The sequence below is a fragment of the Arvicanthis niloticus genome, chromosome X, assembly GCF_011762505.2.
Source record: "Arvicanthis niloticus isolate mArvNil1 chromosome X, mArvNil1.pat.X, whole genome shotgun sequence".
Classification (NCBI taxonomy): Eukaryota; Metazoa; Chordata; class Mammalia; order Rodentia; family Muridae; genus Arvicanthis; species Arvicanthis niloticus.
In genome coordinates this window covers 54834509-54846388 of record NC_047679.1, presented here as the reverse complement: position 1 = coordinate 54846388, position 11880 = coordinate 54834509, and the positions used below count along the sequence as shown (strand labels likewise).

The window sequence follows — 11880 nt, the reverse complement described above, 5'->3', positions numbered from 1 at the left end:
ACTGAAGAAGCAAGAGGACCACAAATTAGCTGACTTACTTTTCTCTGGTAAATTTCTGGGCTCACTCCAGGGGCCAGTTTAGAGTTATATTTGCCATGTTGTCCCAATTCCTCGGAGCTGCTTTATGGATCCCACCCAGTGTCTTCTTCTATTACACATATCACTTCTGACCTCACAATCCTTTAACTGTAGCCCCAGGCCCCACCCCTATAGATGCTGACCACCTCCAACTGTCAAAAGCTCTCTCCTGTCTGCCCAGTCTGGGCCTCCTTCATCTGCCCCTTCAACCCCCCAACCCTATGGGCACCCTCAGGCCCTCGGGGCCGTAAGAACACCTTCCTCTGCATGATTCATCACGGAGTAAAGAATGAAATGACCTCAGTAGCATGTTTATCATCATCAAACATGGAGGTGAGAGGCAGCACAAAGCAACAGTCTAGGGATGGGCATGGGGAGGGAGGGATGAGGACAGCTGAGATCACTGAGGGGGTAGAACTAAATAAAGTAGGGCCTGCATACGTCCATCCTATCTCTTCTCAGACAATCAAGAGTTTCTGGTCAATACCAATTGCTCTGTCCTCCTGTTGCTACATTACACCAGAAAGAAAATGGGATTACGGAAAACAGGTAAGTGGCTTTGGGAGGAGTAGTGACTGAAGGTCAGAAGCATAAACTTTCCTTCCAGCAAGAAGGGTTGTCCTTCCTATACTCGAACTTTCCTCAAACCCATTCTGTAGAGGACCACTGGCCCTTTTTACTCATATTCTCTGTTCTTCCCTAACCCAATTACCCCCGTGGCCTTCCTCTAGACACCATTGATTTGTGTGATGAATCGGGGACCATGAAGTTACTCTTCCTGTCAAAGACACCTGGAGACTATGCCAGCAAATTCCTTACAGCTCGAAATACCTACTATGTTTGTAAAGTGGAGCGTGGGGCACCAGGTAGAGGCTTGGGAGTGTTCTCCATAGATCAAATCCCTCAAGATGGACTAGGAAACCTGTCCTTAAAATAAGGCAGCTTTCTCTTGTAATCCCAACACTCAAGGAACTAAGGCAGGAGGATTGTGAGTTAAAGGGCAGCCTGGGGCTTTATAGCAAACGCATCATCAAACCTCATCCCAAACACAAATGCCACACATACAAACACAACAAACAAACAAACACTATAAAGCAGGGCACCGATGTATGTAGCTCACTTGGCAGAGTGCTTGCCTAACGTGCATGAGATTCTGGATGCCATCTCCGACATGGCATAAAATCGGGTGGAGTGGAACATGCCTATAATCCTAGTATTTGGGAGGTGGAGACAGGAGGATTTCAAGTTCTGGGTCATTTTTAACTATACAGTAACTTTGAGGATAGCCTGGGCTGCATAAGACCTTGTCTCAAAATGAATAAATTCTTTAGAAACGGAGGTAAGGAAGCTTGAGAGTTGGAGGCCGGCTAACTCAAAAGGAAAGACCTACAAGTTCGAGCCAGGAACATTAGGAGTTCAAAGGGAACTTGGGCTATATGAGATCCTATCTCGACCCCCCCCCAAAAACAAAGTAGTAAGTAGAATAGGGCATTCTTAGCCAGATCTAAATAGACCATAACTAGACAGCTCAAAGAACACTACTTTGATGACAGTAGATTAGGTACATATATACCAAGCCAACCTACTTCATCCTAGGGTCTGTGTAGGTCTGTGCCAAAGGGGAAGAAAAATGTGTACCAGCTCAAGAAAGTGTTTGTTGTTAGTATCCTGAAATCTTGCGCTTCAAAAGGGCAAAGACTTTGTATGTATCAGGGGCTGGAGATGGCCTAATGTTATGTTTACAGGTACCAGAATTGAGAATTCCTACAAAGCTATTGTGCCCCTCCTGAAGAATCCAGAACCTGAACTAGTTGGTAAGGCATGTGATGGGGGAGGTAGGACATAGGAAGTGGGGTACACAGATATGTACTGGGCATAGAGTCATGCACTGGGACCCCCAGCACTCCAGCAGGAGGATTTTGAGTTAAAGGCAGCCTGGGCTTAAATGTGGAGGACTCTTTCAGAGAAAGGGGTGGTATGAATGTTAGGATGGGGCTAGCATAGTGTGGTAGGTGGGATCATGGAAGCCTAGGAAAAGGGGGGCAAGGGTCTAGGTAAACTTTAGAGGGGGTATCTGTTTTAAACCATGTGAACCATGCATGCTACTCTGCCCACTTCCTTCCCATAGTTTCTATCTTGGGCCAAGTTACTCTGACTGATCCACTGAATGACAGAGGGTTGTGATGTGTTCCATCTCTGTTCCTCAGAGGGGCTGGTGCTTTTTCTTGTTTTCTAGAGTCACTGCGAACACAATGTGACTTCCTGGAGAGGAGCCGAATAAAGATGCTTAGAACTCTGGAAGCCAAGAGACTGGCAGCCATGGAATCCTCTGTAAATCTCCCGGCAAGATCTCCCAAGAGTAGCGGAACCCAGCAGACTCCCAGCCCAAGCAGCCAACTGAAGGTTCGAGCACTGCTCCTCTCTTGAGAATTTCCTTGCTAAATTCGACTTCTATGTTCAGCATCTGACCCCAACCTTTTCTCTCCTTCCTTTGGCCCTAGACAATAGGAATCTTTCCCTGCAGCGCCTCTCCATTAATAGATTTGTTTTTCTTTTACAGTCTAAAGGTGCACGATCAGATGAAGACGGGCCACCTTCCACCCGCAGACCATTCTACAAGACTAGAGCAGACTTTCTCAAAAGACATCGTTAACTCAATAAAATGACCAAGTGAGAGCAGCAACTACCAGGAGAGCATGAAATTACTGCAATTGAACGTGAGGTTTCTTTTTCTAGAAAGACTCCTTCTCCCAGCATCTGCACAAAGGCTGTAGGCACCAGGGAGGCTGAGGGTGGACCAGAGCAACAACAGAGGGCTGGAGTGAACACTTGGTGGGGGGGGGGGGTGAGGAAAGACTGTGAAGTCTAGTTGCTAGACTTTTAGTACAATAAGCCTTTGAGGGCCAGTGAAGGGGGTGGGGTCTTCTCAAACCAGACTACTCCCCTCGGGGGAGGCCTATCTTGCAGCCGCCTACTCCTGCTGGGGTTAGGTGTCCCTCCCCCACCACACTCCATTACCTCCCAGGCTGAAATTCCCCCACCTCCCAGCCTGCAGGCAGTCCCTCCCACCCGCCCTTCAACTAACTGCCCTTCGCCTTTCCGCCTCCCTCCCTCCCCCATATTGTAGGGGGGCAGCAAGGCAGCAGAAACCAGAAACCAGATCTGATTATAGACATTTATTGAACTCATTTATTGATTTGACACACTTCCCCACTCCAATCTAGCACATGATACAATCTGGGTAGGCCAGGCGCTGACACAGGAAATGATGGGAACCCACAGCAGGAGTGGGGGAGGGGACAATGCAAAGGGCGCTGGGGGAGGGGCTGCTTGGGGGCTGGGGTGGAGGAGCCCCAGATGGCCTCTCTGGCAGGTGCTAGTAAACCTGATCCACATTCCCCCCATCCCTGCTCATTTCCCAGACCCTCAGCCAAACTCCCCAAGCTCCCCCTTCCCTGTTCCTCTCTACAGCCCTGCCTGCCACTACACAGTCTTCCACATAACCCTGGCAGAGCAGGACTGGGAAGAAGGGCAGGGACAGCTGTCCCAGGCCTTGAACAGGGAGGTCTCTGTACCTAACTTTACTACCCTAAATCCTTCCTTCTTTCACGCCCCTCCCAGGCCCCAAGCCAGTTTCAGGCCTTGGATGCTCTCTGGGAGAGATGTAACCCGCACTGGTCAAACAAGAATGTGCCTGCCCCACAACAGCACCCTCTTCTAGGCACAAGTGGACAGAATGTGGGGACCTGGCTTAGGTTCTTTTGCTTAAACTATGCATAGAGCTTTTTCTAAACCTGGTCCAAAAAGGAACACTTCTTTCCAGTCAGTCTTGCTACCCACCTCTCCCTAGCATCCTGTGTCTCCTCTGTAGAGTCTGTAGTGTTTGTATCATGTCACTATGACAAAGCCTTTGGAAAGAAAAAAAAGCCTTCTCCCCATCGCTAGCACCTTACCACTGTTAAAAATCTCTATATTTGTGTTTATATTTCTTTAAAAGTTTATAAAAAGCCTGTCTGTTATCTGCATCCTTCCAAAAGTGATTTGGCCTAGTGAGCCACTCCAGTGCTCAAAACTTGGCCCTTCTAGGTCCCCTAGTCCCCCACCCCCACCCCCCACCCCACTGCATAAAAATCCAGGCTCAACCGTGCCTGGCCCAGCTCTAATAAGATTCTCTACCAAAAAAATAATAATCCTGCTCCGAAAGGCAGGGTAATAAGGCCACTGGTGACTTCACATTTCCAACAGCATTGCTGGCCCCTGCTACAAGGCCTAGGTGGCGGGAACGGGGAAATCAATGGTGGCCCCTGAGAAAGGACCATAATTACCCCCTAATTGGCACAGTGAGAATAAGCCCTTTTCCCTCCTTCCTCCCATCACCCTTCTCCATAATCCCTACATGTCATAGATGTATCTTTATAATTCCCTCAACACTTGAGTGTGTAACCACCTCTCCCTAGCTCTAAAGTAGGGTCCCAAACTCCTGAGGAGGGCTCAAAGGGGAAAAAAATGGATAAGGACAGGCCCGGCTCCATCTCCACCACCTCTGAAGCAGGGGACAAAGCTTCTTGCTGTGACTCAGGGATCTGTGGGAAAAAGAAATGGAGGACAAGATAAGAAATTCATGTGGGACATCAGATTTATACCAGAGGTACCCCTTCACCTCCCCAAAACTCCCCCTTCCTTCTGTGATGAGGAGCCCACATTTTGAAGTTACGCTATTCTGATATGACATCCTCCCTTACATCTCCCCAGGGACTCCTATTATCAGCTGTAAGACTCTCTTTGGCTCAGATCATAGAATTAGCTGAACATTCAAGAGCAAAGATGCTGGAATGATTCGGGGGGTGCTATACCTGGCTCAAAGTTGAAGTCCAGTCCCTCACCATCCATGAGGTCACTGATGATGTTATCCATGTCGCACTCCAGGTTCTCCAAATACATATCAAGATCCAGATCCTGAGGCATTCTGTCATGGCTGGAATCTTCAGTAGGAGATGAGAGCACAGGGGTTCCCAGGACCTTAGGGATGGGAGCACCTGCCATGACTGGAGGTGGTCCCATCACAGAAAGGGTGGGAACCAGGTTACTGGGACCAGGACCCTCTAGCGGTGTAGGACACAGGCTGACTCCTGTGGCCATCTTGCTAGAGGAAGGCATTCCTCCCAGTAACAGAAGTGTAGGAGCCTGAGACAGGATAGGATCTACCTGGGTCATGAGAACATCAGCAGGAGGTGGTGGTGTATCAGAAGTGAGCAGAGCCTCTAGAGACTGGGAACTTGAGAAACACCCTTCTCCTGCTGACAGAGACCCATCTAGTGGGCCAAAGAGGGAGGTGCCATAGCTATGGAAGGGGCCAGCAACGCCAGGATGCTGCAAAGAGAAGCTGGAGAGACCGCTCCTAGACAGCAAGGAATGGGGAGATGCAAGATTGAGCCCATCCAGCAGCTCTAGATCTTCACTGAGGGTGGGAGGGACACCCCCTGTATAGCTGCTGGCTGATGCTGGCATTTCCTCTTCTGCTAGCACCTCAGACTCCGGCCTGATTGGGGACAGCCGGGTGCTGACAGTGCTAGCATTTGAACCGCTCCGTGGACGGAAGGTGGTCCACACATCTGCTTCTTCTCGATTCCGAGGACAAGGACTGCTTGACCACTTGGCAAAGTGGCCCAGAGGGCTCCTTGGAGTGGCACCTTCAGGTGGAGCTGGCAGGACAGATGGCTTCTTCTTGGAGCCTTTGCTGCGGCCCCGGAGCAGCTTGCTGCTGCTATCCATGGAGGCAGCCCTGCGCCTGGGTGCCTTGCCACCCTTGCCGCCATCGGGGTTCAGCATCCACCAAGAGCTCTTGCCAGTGGCCTCGTTGTGAACCTTGATGAACTTGCTGTGCAAGGACAGGTTGTGACGGATGGAGTTCTGGATGGGAGAGAGGTAGTGGAAAAGGGGTGTGAGCTATGTGTAGAGGAGGGTGGTGGGCAGCTGTTGAATCTGGGGAGGGGGGGCTGGAACACAGCAGGAGCCTCAAAAGTCAAATCCAGGAAGGAGAACTAGGGTGAGGTGGGAGACAAGAGACTGTACACAGAGTGTCAGGCTTCCCCCCCCTTCCCGCAAATTAGATCTCAAACTGGGCCTTTAATTCTACTACCCAAGAGGCAGAAGCAGGGGGATTTCTGTTGAGTTTGAGGCCAGCATGGTCTATATAGTGAGTTCTAGGACAGCAAGAGCATTGTCTATACCTTTGGTAGTTAACAGCTGACAAGACTAATGACATGAAACTATAAATCATGCCATATAGATTGGGTGAGATTGTGTGCAACTGTCCCCAATAGTGGCCCCTCAGAGTGCCAAGCCCACAGTCTATCAAGCACATGATACATAATCAATACATATCCAACTGGTAGGTAGCCCCTAGATGACTACAGTAAGGCTTTCCTTGAGGTTCTGCCAGCTCTTTAGTGCCTTGGGTACAGGAACCTACCTGCTATTCATTCTTCCTTTACTGTTGACATTCGGATAAATATATTCTTTCCACCCCCTAGTAGCCCAGCATACAAGATGGAGGTTGATACTGCTGTACCTTCCATCACTTCCCCTGCTCCTTCCCAGTTTTTCCCCTTGGAAGTCTTCTAAGAATTTGAGCATAACCTCTCTACCTTAAAGGTCATTTGACCTCCTGCACTTTAGTTTAGAAATAAATTCAGGAGGAGGCTCAAATATACTAGGAGCCCATAAGAAACTGAGGCTTGAGACAGTAGAAAACCACTTCTAGCTCACTGGTATTAAAAAAAGCGACCCTTTTCTTGGAGAGCTTGAGCAGCCTCTTGTGCCAAAGTCCTTTAGCAAAAGACTTCCTTGCGTCACTGGGCCGATCCATCCCACCTCTGTGCTCTTAGTAACTTGAGCATCGTTGTATCGTCTGGCTCTGTGATTTCCTTCCTTCTTTTTCTCTAATTCTGGGTCTAGTGAAGTAAATGTGGTGTGTGTGTGTGTGTGTGTGTGTTGTGTAGACGTGCACACTCCTGAGCATGCACGTGAGCGCACGTGTGAGCACATGCACACGGTGGCAGGTCAAGCCCAGAGATATATGTTGTGCAAGAGATTTACTACTGAGCTACGATTTCACCTACAATCCCTCTCCATTAGGCCTTAGAACAAGCAAGTGGCAGGCGTCAGTTCTCAGGTGTGTGTGCGCACGCGCATATGTGTATGTGTGTGCGGATAAACTGTTCACTAAGTCACCTAACTTAAGCTTTCTTGTTCAAGTGAGTGCCGCCCCCTGGTGGGGTGGGAGTGACCCTGGCACAACACCAGGGAAGTATGAAGCTTCCTGCGTGGGGTGGAGGACACTCTGGAAGCTTTGGGCCCTCTTTTGACTAGGTTTGGCAATGAAAGCAAACCATGCTTTCCTCAGAGAACCAGGATCTGTAGAAAAACTTGTACTGAAGTCCTCATCCTGAGGGTAGATTAACTAACCTCCCTGTGCCTTAATTTCCTCATATGCAAAATGTGGACTCCCAGAACTGCCAGGAAGACTAACTAACTAAAAAAACATCTTAGAGTTATTTCTCAGGTTATGGATTTAACTTAGTGGCAACCATGCTGCCCTGGGTTCAGTTCCCAGAACCAAAAGGGGGAAAAAGATTTCATGAGCTATAAAGGCCATGTTGCGTGTAAATCATAAGGAGGGACTACTAGTGTAACAGGCACTCGTGGTCATTCTACTCTGGAAAATCAACTTAAGAGAAAAGAAAAACAGCTGTGCAGGCTGGGTCCAAGGAGGGAAGGTCTTTGTGAGCTTCAGATTGTGGCATGGCAGTCTACCCAGAAATAGTGCCAAGGGTCTCGGTCAGCTGTCCCATCTTCTGTTCCGTTTGGCCCCTATGCATACTGTAGATCTGCTCCTTCACTCTAACATCTACATGAAGATCCATTCTGTCCGATGTACACTAACACTAACCACCTACAAGATACAAAGCATTGATATGGGTTGAACCCTCCTTAGTTTTGTGATTAGAGCCCGTATTTCTCTTGCAAAGTTTTCAGAGTTATCGTTCAAGATCTTCCCAGTTTCTTCAAGAAAGACCAAGAGAACTCTCAAGTTGGACTCCAAAGTCAAAGCTATAAGATCCCTCCTTTCTCCATGAGTAGTATTCCTGAACAAAGAGTTTGGATAGCGCCTTACAAGGAAGAATTTTCATCAGGAGAAAGTAAACTGAGGCAGATAGCTTACAGCCTCTTTCCTTAGTGCACAAGGTCGGCTACCTTTCCCCATGGATACCAACCACTCCCCGCCCCCCCATCGCCCACTCCCTCTCGAGCAGAGCAATCCTGTAACAGCTCCTGTTCACTGAGGTATTGGGAGGCGAGCAGGGAATCCGAGTAATCCCGCAGGAATGGGCCAAAAGGTGTTGGGTGGGAGGTGAGGGAGGAGGGAAGGCTAGGTGCGGGTGGAGAATCCACACAGTTCCTGCTGTACATAGGATAAAGACTTCTCTGTGGGAATAAATGTTTGGAGCAGCTCAAGCCAAAGTGCTGAGTAGCGAGTAGAGAATTCGATTTTCCTCAGAGCAGGGACAGTGTCTTATTCATCGCAGATCCTCCCGCTTCAAACTCAGAGTGTGGCATATACTATGTACTAAGTAAATGTTTGTCTAACTGAAGATTAAAGGTGGATCTTTGGGCTTTCCAAAGGAGTGGAAAGGCGGTAATGGGGGCCCCCAGAGTGAGAATAACTAGAGGGGTCCATGAGTGGATGGTGTGAAGGTAAGGGAGTCATACTTACCTTCCATCCTGCCGAGCTGTTGCTGTCACCCTTGTCCTTGAAGTAGGGCACCGTGCGGACCATCCATTCGTAGATCTGGGCGAGTGTCAGCCGCTTCTCCGGGGCGCTTTCAATGGCCTGGCTGATGAGTTCTGCATATGACTGATTTCCCCAGGCATTCCGGCGGGAGCCTCCCTTCCGAGGACCTGTTACAGCCCCCAGGATTCCCGGCTGGGGGCCCCCTGCCGGCTCTGGGAGCCGAGAGGGCAACAGGATCGGTTCGGAGTGTCCCTCCGTGGGTACCTTCTGTCCCAGACTGGGCTCCACCTCGGACGGTTCGGGTGGCTCCGTAGTGAGCTCTGGTCGAGGAAGGGGCCAGGTGCAGGACCGCGGACGGCTCTGGGGTTCGAAGTCGGGATCGAGGTCTAGGATCGCGGTAGCCTCTGTGGCTGACTTCTTATTCTCTGGATCCATACGTGGGGTCGAACCTCTGCTGCTCAGCGATCAGTGGAGCCTGCCACAGTCCCTCACCATGCCTCCCCCAAGGGGGGAAACACATTCTTTCCAGTTCTCAGAAAGTCAGGAACTTCTCCCTCGTCTCCGGACTCTAGCTCCTAAACTGTCCCTTCCACTCAGTTCTCCGATCCTCTCCGGACTACGGGCTGCAGCCTCAGAGTAGCGCTCTGAGGCACCACCTGTAACCTCCGCCTAGCGAAGGCACTTTCTGCACCCTCTCACTCCGCTTCCTGCTCTTTTAAACCTGAGGCACCGTATCCCCTCATACATTGCGCTCCCATCACCGAACGTCTCCTCAGCGAAGTTCCCTCCCCCTTTCAAGTTGCTGCCCCCCGGACACTCCTCCCAAATTTCCTCCACCCGGATCGCTGCCCTCCCCCACGCCCCGCTCCCGGGCGTCACTTGTCCCTCCCCTGACTCTCCCTCCCCTCGCTTCTTCCCTCCAGGTCACTCTTGAGAGGGTCAAGGTTCTTGCGGCCCTAGTCTCCCCAACTCCAGAACTGAATCCCCTATCGGACCCCCCCACCCCCCGCCCCCCGGGTTTCCCTTTTGTTTTGCTCCAAGCAGCAGCCCCCGCCTGACGTCTCTGTTTACCACTCGCTGGGGCAGCCATCTGCGCACGCGCCTCAGGAGTGGTTGGGAAACCGAGTTCTTCAATCATGCCACCCTGGTCGGTCTCGAGGACTACATCTCCCGTCCTACCTCGCGATCAGGAGTCCGATATCGGCCGCAGGAGAGCGGCGCGTGGCAGGATGTGGGGAGGTGGAACTTTAATGGTTAGAGGTCGTCCCGGACTCTTTTTCTTTTCTTAAAAATAATTTTCCTCATTCCTTCCCTTCCCACCCACTTCCTTGAGTTTCGGGGTCGCCCAAAAGATCATTTTGAAAGACGCAAGATTTTCCCATCCTTCACTAAGAAAGCAAAGTGAGAAGTATTGTGTCTATAAAAGCAGAAAGAGTATCAAGAAGTAGGGAACTGATTAGAAAGTAAGACACACTCACTTTGGGGAGTTTGAGAGGGAAGCTAGTGTAACATAACCAATGGCGTTCATTGGTTACGGTCTCTTCCTACTTCTTCCACTCTATATGCATTTCAGGCAGATCTCTTGGCAGTTTTCCTATCAGCTATGCAGGACTCTGAAATATTGATATTCTCCTTGTTCTGATCTTCAATGGCTTCTCATTCAACACTTCTCCAACTAAACTTTTTTTAAAAATCTCTTCCTGCACTTACACCTCCACCCTTTAGCTACTCTTAACCTTTGTTATTTTGTCTCCAGCGCACCCCCCCCCCCCCCCCCCCCCCGTGGAGCTGAGGCCAGAACTCAGGTCAGGGCCTTGTGCTTGTTAGGTAAGCACTCTACCACTGAGCTAAATCCCCAACCCCTACTCTTAACCTCTGAATTTGGTTAGAGGTTGTCCTGTGTCTACCTAGCCTTCTCAGCCACACTGGTAGTTCACCTTTCCACTTCCGTAACTTGCTACTTCCAAATTCTAAATGGAGACATTGTGACTGGGTTTAAGGGCCTTGGCATAGTGGTGCTCACCTTTAATCCCAACACTCAGGAGGCAGAGGCAGGCAGATCTCTGTAAATTAGAGGCCAGCCTGGTCTACAGAGCAAGTTTCAAAACAGCCAGAACTACTTAAGAGAGACCTACAACAAAATGAAACAAGAAAAAAAATCCCCATGTTTAAACAGCTATCTAATCCTAATAGGCCCTCCTTCACTCATCTTCCCCACTTCACTCTCACTATAGTTTAGGTTGCCAACAAGGTTATCTTTCTAAGAAATACCTGGTAATTAACAGCTAAAATATGTGTCAGTCACTGTTGTAATCACTTTACCAATTGTCTTAGTCACTGCTCCATTGCTATGAGGTGACACCATGATCACAGCAATTCTTATAAGGGAAAACATTTTATTGGGGCTTGCTTATAGTTTCAGAGGCTTAGTCCATTATCATTATGGCAGGGAGCTTGGTGGCAGATGTGGCTCTGGAGTAGTAACTGAAAGCTGAATCTTGGTCCACAGACCTAGACAGAGTATATGAAATCTCAAAGCCCACAGCCAGTGACACAATTCTCCAACAGTGCAACATCTTTTAATCCTTCTAATCCTTTCAAATAGGGCCATTTCCTAGAGAGCCTATGGGGGGCATTCTTATTCAAACCACCATATCAATGTTAGCTCACTTACTCCTCATTTAACCATTCGAGGTAGGACCACTGTTATATCTATTTTATAGTTGAAAATGGAGGTGACCTCAGAGATCAAGTGATTTACACAAGGAAACAGATGGGCCTAAGAATCCAGAGTATTGATGTCTGTCACTTATAGGTTATCATGTACTGATAGTCAAACTCTAGGAAAGCTCTTCCGATTCAAGTTACACTTTTCCTGCCTCATCTTTCACCCAAGCAAGTTTGAACCAGCTGTAGTTTCCCCCAATTTCCTAGAAATGCTACCACCTAATAAGTTTCCCTTTGCATCCTGTTTGTGTCTTTTTGTTGTTGTTGTTTAGTTGTTTAAG

General features: G+C 49.3%; 2 protein-coding genes across 3 annotated transcripts; one reads left to right on the top strand and one right to left on the bottom strand.

The window, feature by feature from the left end:
• The first annotated feature begins 22 nt into the window (after nt 1-22).
• CXHXorf65 (chromosome X CXorf65 homolog) lies at nt 23-2873 on the top strand. Of its 2 annotated transcripts, XM_034486276.2 has the most exons (6): nt 23-411; nt 541-627; nt 810-944; nt 1824-1892; nt 2315-2481; nt 2639-2873. In XM_034486276.2, the coding sequence occupies exons 1-6, from the start codon at nt 387-389 to the stop codon at nt 2729-2731; spliced, it is 576 nt and encodes a 191-aa protein (XP_034342167.1). In that variant the 5' UTR covers nt 23-386; the 3' UTR covers nt 2732-2873. The 2 variants fall into 2 exon arrangements, with proteins under 2 accessions (XP_034342167.1, XP_076774294.1); XM_076918179.1 differs by lacking the exon at nt 810-944 and having other exon boundaries at nt 2639-2871.
• Nucleotides 2874-3239: 366 nt separating this feature from the next.
• On the bottom strand, nt 3240-9741 carry Foxo4 (forkhead box O4). Its single transcript, XM_034486132.2, has 3 exons — nt 8855-9741; nt 4932-5988; nt 3240-4661 (listed from the first exon to the last, which is right to left on the bottom strand). Exons 1-3 carry the CDS (start codon nt 9305-9307, stop codon nt 4654-4656), a joined length of 1518 nt encoding a protein of 505 aa, XP_034342023.1. The 5' UTR covers nt 9308-9741; the 3' UTR covers nt 3240-4653.
• Between the last annotated feature and the right edge of the window lie 2139 nt (nt 9742-11880).